Genomic DNA, 13,307 nt, shown 5'->3' with positions numbered 1-13,307 from the left:
ACTTGGATAAGTTTGACAGCTACTGTGGTATGTCAAAGACCAATGGTGTGTCAGAGGATACTTTAAAGCTCAAGCTAATCCCTTTCTCTTTGGGGGATAAGGCACGTCAGTGGGAGAAGTCTCTACCAAGTGACTCCATCACCACTTGGGAAGACTGCAAAAGAGCATTCTTGGAGAAGTTCTTCTCTACCTCAAGAACTGCAAAGTTGAGGAATGAGATCTCCAGCTTCCAACAGAAGTACTTGGAAGGATTCAGTGAAGCTTGGGAGAGATTCAATGGTTACCAAGCTCAGTGCCCACACCATGGATTCTCTAAGGAGAGCTTGCTGAGCACATTCTACAGAGGTGCTCTTCCTAAGTACAGAGCCAGACTGGATACAGCTAGCAATGGGTTCTTTTTGGGGAGAACTGAGGAAGAGGCAGAGGCTCTGGTTGACAACATGGTTAAGAGTGATGCAGTCTACAGTGGAGACCATGACAGAAGCAGCAGAGGTGATGACAATCAAACAAGGAATGAGATAAAGGCTCTTCAGGAGAAGATTGACAAACTCATTGCTGATAAGACCACACAAGCACAGGTGAACTTTGTTGGTAACCCACAACAGGAGATACCTCCTACTGTCAATGAGGTTGATGGTTTGGAAGGGCAAAAAGAACTGTGTTTCATCAACAGTAATGGTAGCTGGTACAAGAAGGAACCCAACTTTCAGTACAACAACTACCAACAGAAGCCCTATTCAAACAACCAGCAAAGTGGTTATCAGCCTAGAAACAACCAGCCGCCTCAGCAAACCTCCTCTCCTAGCTCCTCTGCCCTCAACAGAGCAACACTGATGCCTTACTGAAACAGATCTTGGAGTCTCAGACTAGAAGTGAGAAGCATGTGGGCTATGAGCTGAAGAACCTTAACTCCAAGATTCATGGGAGCTACAATGAGCTCAACAACAAATTCACCCACCTCGCTTCTTCTGTCAAGAATTTGGAGAATCAGTTTGCTTCCATGAGCTCCAACCAGAACCGCCAGCAAGGATCTCTACCTGGAAAGTCAGATCAAAACCCCAAAGAAGCAAAAGCTGTCACACTTAGGAGTGGTAAGCAGTTGACTCCTGTAACCCTCACCAAGGATGCTGAGAAACAAGGTGATGAGGTAGCCATCAACCTAGATGATGAAGTGGTCATTGTTGATGAGAAGACAGATGCTGAGATCTTGGAGAAGATTGTGAAAGCCAAGGGTAAAGGAAAGGTTGGAGAAGAGAAGAAAACAACAAAAGATGGTGAACCTGCTGCTCCAGCAGGTGAGAACTTTTCTGTCCCTCCTCCCTATGAACCCAAGCTTCCATTCCCTGGTAGATTCAAGAAGCAGCTGCTACAGAAGTACAAGGCTTTGTTTGAGAAGCAGATGAGTGAAGCTCAGGTTACAATGCCCATCATTGATGCTTTCATGCTGATTCCTCAATACAGCAAGTTCCTGAAAGATACTGTAGCTGCTAAAAAGAAGGAGATGGATGGCATGATGGTTCTAAGTCATGAGTGCAATGCCATCATTCAGAGGCTTGACGCTCCAGAGAAGCTAGAGGATCCAGGATGCTTCACACTACCTTGTGCTCTTGGACCTATGGTATTTGAGAAATGTCTCTGCGATTTGGGAGCTAGTGTCAGCTTGATGCCTTTGTCTGTGGCAAAGAAGCTTGGATTCACTCAATACAAGAAGTGTAGACTCTCTCTGGTGTTGGCTGATCGATCAGTGAAGTACCCTGTGGGAATCCTAGAGAACCTCCCTGTGAAGATTGGAAGGTATGAGATACCTACAGATTTTGTGGTGCTTGAAATGGGTGAGGAGGCTCAAGACCCATTGATTCTTGGAAGGCCATTCTTAGCTACAGCAGGAGCTATTGTGAATGTGAAGGAAGGGAAGATTGACCTCCATTTGGGGAAGGAGAACATCCTCCACTTTGACATCAAGGAGAAGATGAGGAACCCCACTGTATTTGGACAAGCCTTCACCATTGAAGAGATGAATCCTCCTCCTGCTGATGATCACTTTGATGAGCTACCACCTGAGGAAGATGGGGGTGTCAACTCCACTTTCTGCACCTATTCCAGCCTGATCCAAAGGAGGCAAAGTCAAGCTAGAGACTTAAAACAAGCTCACTTGGGAGGAAGTCCCATGAGTATCCTTGTATATATTGCATTAGTATTTGCATTATCATTTTATTGCATAAAACAATGGGAGAGTGAAGTTGTGTGCAGGTATTGAGCAGAAAGTCAGACACCAGAGCGATCTCATCGCAGCGACACCTCTAGGTCGCTCCACCTGGGAGCGACATGTCTAGAGCGAGATGCCGAGGTCGCTCGCGTCACACGCGAGTGGAAACACAGAAACTGACCATGGAGCGAGGTCTCCACAGCGACGTCACGAGGTCGCTCCAGCTGGGAGCGACCTGCCGCAGCGACCCTTCCACCTCGCTCCCGTCTCAGGTAACTGGAAACCTCCCTTCTCCCAGTTTTTCTTTGCATTTTAGAATTTCATTGGGTACCTCACTCACACAGAGACTGTGTGATTTAAGTGTGGGGGAGGTACCAAGTATTTGATCATGTTTGTTTCCATGATTTTGAGTCTCATGCATTGCATATTACATTCTTATTTGCATAGAAAAATCCAAAAAAATAAAAAAAAATTTTTTGAAAAACACAAAAAGAAGCATTTAGTTGCATCATTTGCATTTTTAGGATTGAGTCTAGAAGCATATAGGTTGCATTCATGCATTAGGGGGATTTCAACCTTGTAAAGAGCTCATGCTAAGTACTGAATTTGTTGACCTTTGTAATCATGACAAGTAGCTTGAGCACCCTTTAGAAAGCTTGTAAACTTCGCGCCTTGAATGCTCCTCTTGAAACTCATTTGACTGTTGATACTCTCTCTTTGAAGCAAGCTCCTGTTTTAATGTCTCTTGCATATGGTCCCCTGTGTACTAAGTCATGGATATACACACTTGAGTTGTCCCATCTGTTTTACCAATCTTTTTGACAAACTCAAGTGGTACTCCACTCCCAAAACCCATACCTCCTTTTTAAACCATCATTATTTGTTGAGTGAGGCCTTTTTGGAAAGCTTTACATGTGCATAATATTGAGAGTATTGGGAACGACAATGCTTAGTCTCCATTCTTGCTAGATTAGTCACTCTATTGTCTAGCTATAGGAAGGGGGTGAGTGTTGTGATTGTGATTTGGGAATATGAAAAGTTTGACTCTTTGTGCTTAAATGATTATTCTTTATGGGATAAGTGGAGAAATATCTAGCTCTTATTGTGAAAAGTCTTGGCCCCCAAAAATAAAAAAAAATAAAAAAAAAAAGAAAAGAAAAAAAGAGTATGAAAAAGGGGGCTAACAAAGTTGTTAGGAGCTAAGATTTGTTTTAAAATTGTGAAAAATCCTTTATTGATTTCAAAAAGAAAGAGTCTGATGTGAAGAATGTTCTTGGGATCTTTTGGTGAGAGATGTGAGTTGGGTTTGACATTGAGGAATAATTGAATATCTTGTGTGTTTGGGAAAGGGTTGAACAATGGAGATTGAGCATTGTATGCATGAGTTGATCCCTTTCTTAGATATATTATGTGTAATGTCAAAGCTACTTTGTTTTGAGAGTAAACCACCTTAAAAGATCATTTTGAACCTCTGATTTCTCTTGCATTAAAGCCTTTGTCTCACCAAACCAAATGACTTGGACCAGTTGACCATTTGTGAGATGTCTATTGAGTTTGCTTCATAAATGTTAGAGAGATGTGGATTTGTGGTTTGTAGATGCATGATTAATGAGTGTAGAGATCAAATAAGCTGAGATAGGCCTAGAGAAGTTAGAGATGGATAAAATCTTTGTTCTTGCTATTTGGTATGATTATGCAAGGTTGTTAGGTTGAGAACTAAGAAGAGTTTCTTTTGGTTATGAGTCCCCACCTTCAAACCTCTTCTCCTTGGTTCTTGAAAGTTTACTTGTGGAGAAGTAAATGACTAGTGTGGGGGAGTTGATGTCTTGCATATTTGCATTGTTTTTAACCATTCATTCATAAGCATTTGCATCATATAGATTAGGATTTAGACATGTTTAGGTTGCATTTAGCATACATATGTCTCTATCAGGTATTGGAACACCACATGGAGTTCTTAGAGACATTTGGAAGCAATGTGATCAAAAAGGGGGTGAAAGATGAGCATGGATGGAGGCCTTAGAGAAATCTTCTGTTGCTAAGATTTTGTGGAGACACAGGAAATTGAGTTAGCTTTCTAATGGAAGTGGTTTCAAGTCATTTGGAGATGTATTGGAGAAGTTACGATCAATTTACTAGAGGCATATCCATCCTGGTCGAGAATCGCAAAGTGACCTTCCGGAGCGACCCCCTAAGGTAGCTCCCAACCAGAGCGACCAACCAGAGCGACTCACCTAAGTCGCTCGCGTTTTTGGCAAGTTCGCAGTACCATGTCTGTTACAAGGAATTGAATTCCCAGGTGCACTCTGCGATACCGGTTCTTCAGTCAGCATACTACCCAAGGTTATGGCAGACCAACTAGGTCCAAAGGTAGAACCTTCAGAGGAATCATTCACTTTTGTGGATTGCTCTATAAGGAATTCAAGAGGAATCGTCAGAGACCTTCAAGTACAAATTTGCAATGCCCTAATTCCAATAGATTTAAATGTTCTGGAACACAAGATGAACATGAATTCTTCTCTGCTACTTGGGAGATCATTCCTAGCTACCGTAGGAGCTGTCTCTGATATGAAGACCAACTAGCTCTGCCTGACACTCATCGATCCAAACATCTCCTATGATCCAGTCAAAGTTGTCAAGCCAAAAACACCCCACCTGGAGATTGAAGGTAATCCAAGATTGGTAGTAGCTTGATACTGTGGAGTCGGCGACAATTCTGAGACATCGATCGAAGATCACGATTTTTTATCGATTGATACCCCACTCCAGACATCGATCGACCCTTCTCAAGCAGAACCGATCGACACCACGCTTGAAGAATCGACTGACAGTGCCCATACGGGTCACAACTTCGTCTTACCCAGCCACTGATATCCGAGTTTCGCCCTAAACACTCAACCTTCACCAACATCCAATTATCATAATGATAATACAAGGGACAAAGATGGTAACTACTCGATTGGAAGTTGGGCAGATGATCACTACAGAGAAAGTTTTGCATGGAGGAAGCTAGAATCACCAATCATCACCATACATCAAAGGGAGAGACATTGATCGACAACACTACCGTCAAAACGATTGACATCAATAACCGTACATCGATCGACACAAGCAACTATGCATCGATCGACGCTCATCAACCATTCACATCCGAGGTAAAAACAAACTACAAATCAGAGTATGGTTTAGGGGAAGACAGTGTAGATGGCACTAAGTCCATATGACATCAACAAGAAAATTCTCAGATATCGATCAACAGACAACCTGCGACATCAATCGATAGTGATTCAGTTGAGTCGATAGACGATTGGGAGAATGACTACTGTATCCAAAGACACAATCAACATTGCTATCTCTAAGCGGATTTTTCTATTCAATGCTACACAAAAAGCAGAATACAGAGCAGAAGTGACTACAGAAGGACACACACGAGCTATTGGGATATTCAGAGATCTAGAATGACACACACGAGCTATTGATGGACGTATCCTACAGGTTTCACAAGAAGATGTTGTAGAAATTTTGGCTATGGCCAATGGACCTGACAACCTCTTCATTCAACAACGCCAAGATCCAGAGTATCAACGCAAGGTTACAGCACATCTATTCGAGGAAGCTTGTGGAGCTGGTACATGATTCTACCGCCAGAAAAAACAAAGAACAGAACCATCGATCGATATCAATATCAAGACATTAATCGACAGTAGCATACAGCCATCGATCACCAATACCATCAAGACATCGATCGACAAGAAGGTACCACCATCGACCGACAGTCAATGCGAATTTGGAACCAGAGCTTATGATCAGAACGGAAACAGACAATTCCAATGGGAAGCAAAAGATGAGTATGGTATCTATAGAGATGAGCACAGAAATGCACGAGCTACTGATGGAAGAATCATTTCCGTATCCAGATAAGAGATCAGAAACATTCTGGAATTTACAGTGATGTAATATTTCATATACTATCTTTTCTTGTTCCCTTTTAGTAAAATTACATTTTCAGTTGATTGCTGCACAGGTGAGTGATTCCCCTCAACATTGGCAATCAGGTGAGTGATTTATTCCTTCTTTTGAATTATTTTCTCGACCATATTACCATATGTCTAACCGAAAGTATTATCTTCTTAGTAAAAATTTGAATACAAGACTTTGAAACTTGAAAGCTTTGAAACTTAACAAATATTTATGTATACTATTTTGCTTCTTGGTCTTGATTATAATTAACTAAGTCATTTTGGATCATATTTGTAGAGGAAGATGAATATGTTGATGATGAGACATTACCATTCTTTGCAGAGTTGGACCTACTTGAACACAAGGAGGTACAAATGACACACCATTAATTTTGATTTTCTTTTTTAATTATAGGTGTTTTTAGTTTTAAACCAGTATATATTTCAATTTGACACTAGTTTTTATGTTTGACACCCATAAAAAATTTCTCTGGGTCCGCCATTGATTCTTTGAATCCATTGTCGATGAAAAAGATGATGGTTGATGGAGAATCGTTTTAATTAGTGTTTCAGTTCGGCTTGTTGGTTTTCACATTTCTCTTTAGAATTTAAGTTTGTTGACTTATAGTTTGGAATTTATTTGGTGTTGCTTTTGATTTATTACATCTTGACGTGGTCTTGCTTTTATGTTCTTTTGTTCTTTTATTGGATTTATGATCTGAGAAATTACGTGCGTCTTGACCTGCAAATCAAATGCCATAATATGTTTCGGAGATGGTCTCGGAATAAGTTTGCTCTGTGCTTAGTTCTTAGTAAAGGTATTATCTGCATGTAAAGTTTTGTTGTGTGAAATCTGGACTGATAACAAAATATATACGATGTTCTATGTTCTTGGCAAAAGAATTTTTATTTTTTGGTATACTGCAACTTTTTTTAAGCTTTGGGATACTGCAACCTTTTTAAATGCTGGAAGTTAGCTGCCACTTCCATTCTTATGAGATAATTCATGAGTTTATTAGAATTAAATATTCTACACAGTTTGCCAATTCCATGCTTTCGTGATGCTTAAACTTCATATGTTTATGCTATATTACCGTATGTATGACTTTGTGTTCTGTAAAGCTTCCACAAACAGAACAAAATCTTCCTCAAAACGCAGATCTGGCACATGATTGCATCTGAAGCAAACTAATATTCCCAAGTCATCATGTTCACATTTAAAAATTAAAATCATAGATCTTGGACTAGTGATTCTCTGTAACTACTATAAAAGGAGAGACAAGTTGCACTCATTTTGTTTTCTAGCTCTCAGGCTTCCTAACAAGATCAGATCTGAATCTCTCTGCTCCACTCATTGCGTTCTTTGGAAAATATGTCAACTTTCTTGATGAGGATACTTCTTTCTTTGCTCGTCTTAGCATTGACAATTCCTCAACAGTCAGGTAATAATATCACTGAAATGTTCAAACTTGTGCACCTATATGCTGTCTTTTTCCTTATGAAAGATGTATCTATATACACAGAGGCAGAGTCGGAACAGTGGTGCATAGCAGATGAACAAACGCCAGACGATGAGTTGCAAGCAGCCTTAGACTGGGCTTGCTCGAAAGGCGGAGCAGACTGCAGCAAAATGCAGCAGGAAAACCAGCCTTGCTTCTTGCCCAACACAATCAGGGATCATGCCTCTGTTGCCTTTAACAGTTATTACCAAACATATAAGCACAAAGGTGGCTCTTGTTACTTCAAAGGCGCTGCCATGATCACTGAGCTTGACCCAAGTAAATTTTATCTCTCTCTCTCTCTCTCTCTCTCTCTCTCTCTGTAATTGAATCCTTTGAAACTTAGCTTATAGTGAACCAACAGTTGACTGATCCGGATATGATTGGAACAGGTCATGGTTCTTGCCACTATGAGTATAAACCATGATTTAAATGATGCAGCTAAGACGAGATATGCAGCAAGAATAAACAGCTATGATTTTGTATTGATATTTTTTTTCTCACTATGTAATGTTTTCATCCCAAAGAAGTATTCATGTATATGCCACCCATATACTGTTCTCTCATTACTCTTCAGTTTTCGGTTAAAAAACACTGAGCTTTCTTCAGAAGCTAAAGGAACCAACTTGTGTGTATTGAGGTTTTCGATTGAATCAAACAACCTGTTATTGTTTCTCCTCACCAGGGTCTCAAATGCCAATATAGACCGACTTGAGCACAACATTGGTTTCTGTTCAGGGAAGTGAAAGAGCAAGTTTTTCCCTAAATTTTAATGGAAATACATAAGTAGTTAAGTCAAGTCCTATACCTAATACGACTATACGAGTTAGCAATATATTACTGGATTACAACTTGTGAGCTCTATTCGCAACCCCCTATACATAATACAAGTTAGCAATATATTATTACAGAATTACAACTTGTGAGCTCTCCTATTCGCAACCCACTGAATCCAAGTTGCTCAGATAATGTGATAAAATACTAAAGGTTTAACTACTAACCATCCACTAGTAAAAAGAAAAGTAGTCACAATTTTCTCCGGGGCTATACAAAGATTTAGCTACAGAATACCACAGAAAAGTGGCAATACGATCATAGCAAAATTAGATCGTGCCAAAATCTTAACAAAAAAAAATTGCCACAGAGATTTTGTGGCAAAAGAGCCATGTTTATTACAACGAAATATTTCGTAGCTATTTGAGCTAATTATTTCCTCGTAAATTAGCTACAAGAAAACACGTCTATAACAACGACTCGTTACGAGGAAATTATTTCCTCGTAAATTTACATGGTATTTACGACGACATTACGAATAAATAAATATTCGTCGTAAATTCGTTGTAAAGTTACAACGAAATAGATTCGTCGTAAACCCAATGTAAATTTACAAGGCTTTTACGTGGAAAGCCCAATTCGTCGTAAACTCATTGTAAATATACAAGTCATTTACAACGAATCATGTAACCGTTACTTTTGGTGAAAACGTGCATATAGTGTGGTTTAAAGTAACTAACTTCGTTGTAAAATCATTGTAAATTTACGAGTGATTTACGTGGAAAGCCCAATTCGTCGTAAACTCATTGTAAATATACAAGCCATTTACGACGAATCATGTAACCATTACTTTTGGTGAAAACGTGCATATAGTGGGGTTCAAAATAAACTAACTTCGTTGTAAATTCGTTGTAAATAAAATGTAAAAACGATGTAAAAGCATAATAAAGCTTTTCGTTGTAAAATCCATGTTATACCTTCACCTACGACTTACGAAAATCGTCTATATATATGATCATTTCTCAATTCAAATAACACACAAACGAAATCAAAGAAAAAAAACCAGAAAAAGAAAAACAAATGGCTGATGGCTTCAATATTTACGAGTTACGAAGTTGGATGTATTCGCATAAAGATGATTCCGGTAGAGTGACGGATGCATTTCTAAGCGGGCTAGAGACATTCATGCACCAGGCGGGCTGTACACCGATCACGCAGGAAAGCGGTAAGATGTTCTGCCCTTGTCGGAAATGCAAGAATTCAAAATTTGCTCGTAGTGAAACTGTATGGAAGCACTTACTAAACAGATGATTTACACCACAATATTATATTTAGTATCAACATGGGGAGAGTTATGGTGGAAATGAAGCTAGTAGTAGTAATAATTTTGAAGATGCTGGTAATAGTGAAGAACCGAATCATTTGCATAATGAATCTAGTTATCATCAGGAGGAGGAGATGGTAGATCATGATAGGGTTCAAGACATGATTACTGATGCATTTTTAGAAACAACTACAACAATAGCTCATGAAACTGGAAATGTAGAAGAACCTAATTTGGATGCAAAAAGGTTTTATGAAATGTTAAATGCTGCAAATCAACCAATCTACACTGGTTGTAGAGAAGGTCTCTCTAAATCGTCTCTAGCAGCTAGGATGATGAACATTAAAACGGATCATAATTTACCTGAGAATTGCATGGATGCTTGGGCGGAGTTGTTCAAAGAGTATTTGCCAGAAGACAACGTGTCAGCTGAATCTTATTATGAGATTCAGAAATTGGTTTATAGTCTTGGGTTGCCTTCGGAGATGATAGATGTTTGCATCGACAACTGCATGATCTACTTGAAGGATGATGAGAAGTTAGAAGAGTGTCGATTCTGCAAAAAACCACGATTCAAGCCGCAAGGACGTGGGAGGAATAGGGTACCGTACCAAAGGATGTGGTACCTACCCATTAAAGACAGGTTAAAAAGATTATACCAATCGGAGAGGACTGCGGCATGGATGAGGTGGCATGCTGAACATGTCCAGAAGGATGGCGAGGTCGCTCACCCATCAGATGCAAGGGCGTGGAAACATTTCAACAAGGTATACCCAGATTTCGCTGAAAATATTCGGAATGTCTATCTTGGGTTATGCACCGATGGATTTAGTCCATTTGGTATGTCTGGGAGACAGTATTCTTTGTGGCCAGTTATTCTTACGCCGTACAACCTGCCGCCGGATATGTGCATGGAACAAGAATTTCTATTCTTGACCATATTAATCCCTGGGCCGAAGCATCCAAAACGGTCGTTGGATGTATTTCTTCAACCACTGATACAGGAGCTAAAGGAGTTGTGGTCAGAAGGGGTAAGAACTTATGATTGTTCCACGAAAACCAATTTTACGATGCGAGCAGTTCTGCTGTAGACGATAAGTGACTTTCCTGCTTATGGAATGTTGTCTGGCTGGACAACTCATGGAAGGTTATCTTGTCCATATTGTCATGGATCTACGGATGCTTTTCAACTGAAGAATGGTAGAAAGAGTTGTTGGTTTGATTGTCATCGTCGATTTCTTCCCATTGCCCATCCCTACAGAAGAAATAAGACATTGTTTAGGAAAAACAAAGTTGTCAGAGACAGTCCTCCTCCATATCTCACAGGCCAGCAGATCGAGGAGGACATTGATTATTACGGAGCTCAGAAAACTGTGAAGAACGGAGGAAACTGGCATGTTCCTGGTAGTATGCATGATGGGTATGGGGTATCTCACAATTGGCATAAGAAAAGTATATTTTGGGAGCTACCTTACTGGAAAGATCTTCTTTTACGCCACAACCTGGATGTGATGCATATAGAGAAGAACTTTTTTGACAACATCATGAATACAATACTGAACGTCCCAGGGAAGACAAAAGATAACAAAAAGTCAAGGATGGACTTACCCGATATTTGCTCAAGAAGTGAGTTACATATCAAGAGCAATGGAAATGTTCATGTTCCCATCTTTCGATTGTCATCAGAAGCGAAGTCAACTTTGTTTGACTGGGTTGCATCAGAAGTGAAGTTTCCTGATGGTTACGTTTCAAATCTGTCAAGATGTGTTGAACGAGGTCAAAAGTTCTCAGGAATGAAGAGTCATGATTGTCATGTGTTTATGCAACGACTACTTCCATTCGCTTTTGCTGAGCTCCTTCCAACAAATGTACATGAAGCACTTGCAGGTAAATATTAATTAATAATATACATATATATATATATATATATATATATATATATATATATATTATGAAATGTTACTAATTTGGGTTATATTTGCAATATACAGCGATCGGAGCTTTCTTCAGAGACCTTAGCACACGTACGTTCAAGGAAGAAGTCATCGAACAACTTCATGAGAACATCCCGATCATAGTGTGCAACCTAGAGAAGATATTTCCTCCATCATTTTTTGACGTCATGGAACATCTAGTTGTCCACCTCCCGTACGAAGCATTACTTCGCGGACCTGTTCACAATGGATGGATGTATCCATATGAGCGCTCTATGAAACATTTGAAGGGGAAAGCAAGAAATCTTGCAAAGGTGGAAGGTTCGATTGTGGCTGGAAGTTTGACAGCAGAAACATCTAACTTCACATCATACTACTTTGCTTCAACGGTTCGTACGAGGAAAAAAGTTCCTAGAAGATATGATGATGGTGGAGTACCGCAATCTTATGCAGTAGACGGTGTTCCTGACATTTTCTGCCAAATTGGACGGTTTGGTGGTAAACTGAGAGAAGTATGGTGGTCCAGTGATGAGGATAAGCATAGTGCCCACACTTATATTCTGCTCAACTGCGAGGATGCTGTGATGCGTTCTTTTGAAAGGTAAATAATATTCGTGTGTATTATATGATATGATGTTAATTAATTATATGATATGATGCATTTGTTTAATTTGCAGCTTGTTTGTATCTCAAGTTGAAGAAGCAATACCAGGAATATCCGGAACCGAGGTGGATGCAAGGAAAGATAAGCACTTTGTCAAGTGGTTAAAAGGACAGGTAATATTAACATATTAAGTAATCTTTGGTACTATTATTGATAATGTAAAATTCTAACAGTGATGTATTAATTTGTAGGTTGATTATGACGATCCATATTATCCTGTATGGTTTCATGATTTGATCCAAGGTCCAGTAGCAAAGGTCACCACATCATCTATGTACTTCACACGAGGTTTCACTTTTCATACATATGAGTATGGGCGACGTCGGGCAACAAGCAACTACGGAATATGTGTGAAAGGTGAAACAGACTTTTACGGGATCTTGCAAGAGATTATTGAAGTGGAATTTCCAGGGTTGTTGAAGCTAAAATGTGTCCTCTTCAAATGCGAGTGGTTCGACCCGGTGGAGAACCGTGGTGTTCGGTTTAACAAATTTGGTGTTGTGGATATCCATTCTGGGAGAAGATATAACAAATTCGAGCCTTTCATCTTAGCTTCCCAAGCCGAACAAGTTAGCTTCCTTCCATACCCTCGCCTTCGAAGTTCTGGGATAAATTGGTTAACTGCTATCAAAATAACACCTCGTGGACGGATTGTTGCTGGAGAAGAACCACCTTTGCAAGAAGAAGATGCAATCAATGAAGTTGAGGTACCTGATCAACAAACTGATGAAATTCTTTTGATCGACCCGGATAACCGTCAATATGAAGATCTTCCCGAAGATGTGACGGATGAAGCACGTGAAGATGAGTTCGATAGAAGCGATGATGATCATTGTAGTGATGTTGATGAGAACTCAAACGATTCTTCATGATGTAAAATATGTAACAAATGTTGATTTTTATTAGAAGATCTTATTTTCATATGTGTATCAAATTCTATTTTATAT

The 13,307-nt window shown here is 39.7% G+C and overlaps 2 protein-coding genes and 1 non-coding gene across 3 annotated transcripts; 2 read left to right on the top strand and 1 right to left on the bottom strand.

Moving 5' to 3' along the window:
- Positions 1 to 203: 203 nt before the first annotated feature.
- Positions 204 to 310, bottom strand: LOC130512086 (small nucleolar RNA R71). Its single transcript, XR_008945647.1, has one exon. It is a non-coding gene; the product is annotated as a small nucleolar RNA R71 (small nucleolar RNA).
- A 7,137-nt stretch (positions 311 to 7,447) lies between these two features.
- LOC108828968 (glucan endo-1,3-beta-glucosidase 1) lies at positions 7,448 to 8,343 on the top strand. Its single transcript, XM_018602615.2, has 3 exons — positions 7,448 to 7,607; positions 7,689 to 7,943; positions 8,057 to 8,343. Exons 1-3 carry the CDS (start codon positions 7,538 to 7,540, stop codon positions 8,089 to 8,091), a joined length of 360 nt encoding a protein of 119 aa, XP_018458117.1. The 5' UTR covers positions 7,448 to 7,537; the 3' UTR covers positions 8,092 to 8,343.
- A 2,102-nt stretch (positions 8,344 to 10,445) lies between these two features.
- LOC130511251 (uncharacterized) lies at positions 10,446 to 13,296 on the top strand. The gene is made up of 5 exons (XM_057008160.1): positions 10,446 to 10,602; positions 11,089 to 11,649; positions 11,754 to 12,297; positions 12,374 to 12,473; positions 12,552 to 13,296. The coding sequence occupies exons 1-5, from the start codon at positions 10,446 to 10,448 to the stop codon at positions 13,230 to 13,232; spliced, it is 2,043 nt and encodes a 680-aa protein (XP_056864140.1). The 3' UTR covers positions 13,233 to 13,296.
- Positions 13,297 to 13,307: the final 11 nt, after the last annotated feature.

Source organism: Raphanus sativus, chromosome 4, assembly GCF_000801105.2.
Source record: "Raphanus sativus cultivar WK10039 chromosome 4, ASM80110v3, whole genome shotgun sequence".
Taxonomy (NCBI): domain Eukaryota; kingdom Viridiplantae; phylum Streptophyta; class Magnoliopsida; order Brassicales; family Brassicaceae; genus Raphanus; species Raphanus sativus.
Note: the sequence above shows the minus strand (reverse complement) of the source record. Positions and strands in the feature narration are given on the sequence as shown.

Excerpts from the sequence above, each read along its gene's own strand:
- LOC108828968 (XM_018602615.2), top strand. The coding sequence starts at position 7,538 with ATGTCAACTTTCTTGATGAGGATACTTCTTTCTTTGCTCGTCTTAGCA. Across the intron at positions 7,608-7,688 it reads GACAATTCCTCAACAGTCAG|AGGCAGAGTCGGAACAGTGG; the intron begins GTAATAATATCA and ends CTATATACACAG. Across the intron at positions 7,944-8,056 it reads GATCACTGAGCTTGACCCAA|GTCATGGTTCTTGCCACTAT; the intron begins GTAAATTTTATC and ends TGATTGGAACAG.
- LOC130511251 (XM_057008160.1), top strand. The coding sequence starts at position 10,446 with ATGAGGTGGCATGCTGAACATGTCCAGAAGGATGGCGAGGTCGCTCAC. Across the intron at positions 11,650-11,753 it reads TGTACATGAAGCACTTGCAG|CGATCGGAGCTTTCTTCAGA; the intron begins GTAAATATTAAT and ends TGCAATATACAG. Across the intron at positions 12,298-12,373 it reads GTGATGCGTTCTTTTGAAAG|CTTGTTTGTATCTCAAGTTG; the intron begins GTAAATAATATT and ends TTTAATTTGCAG.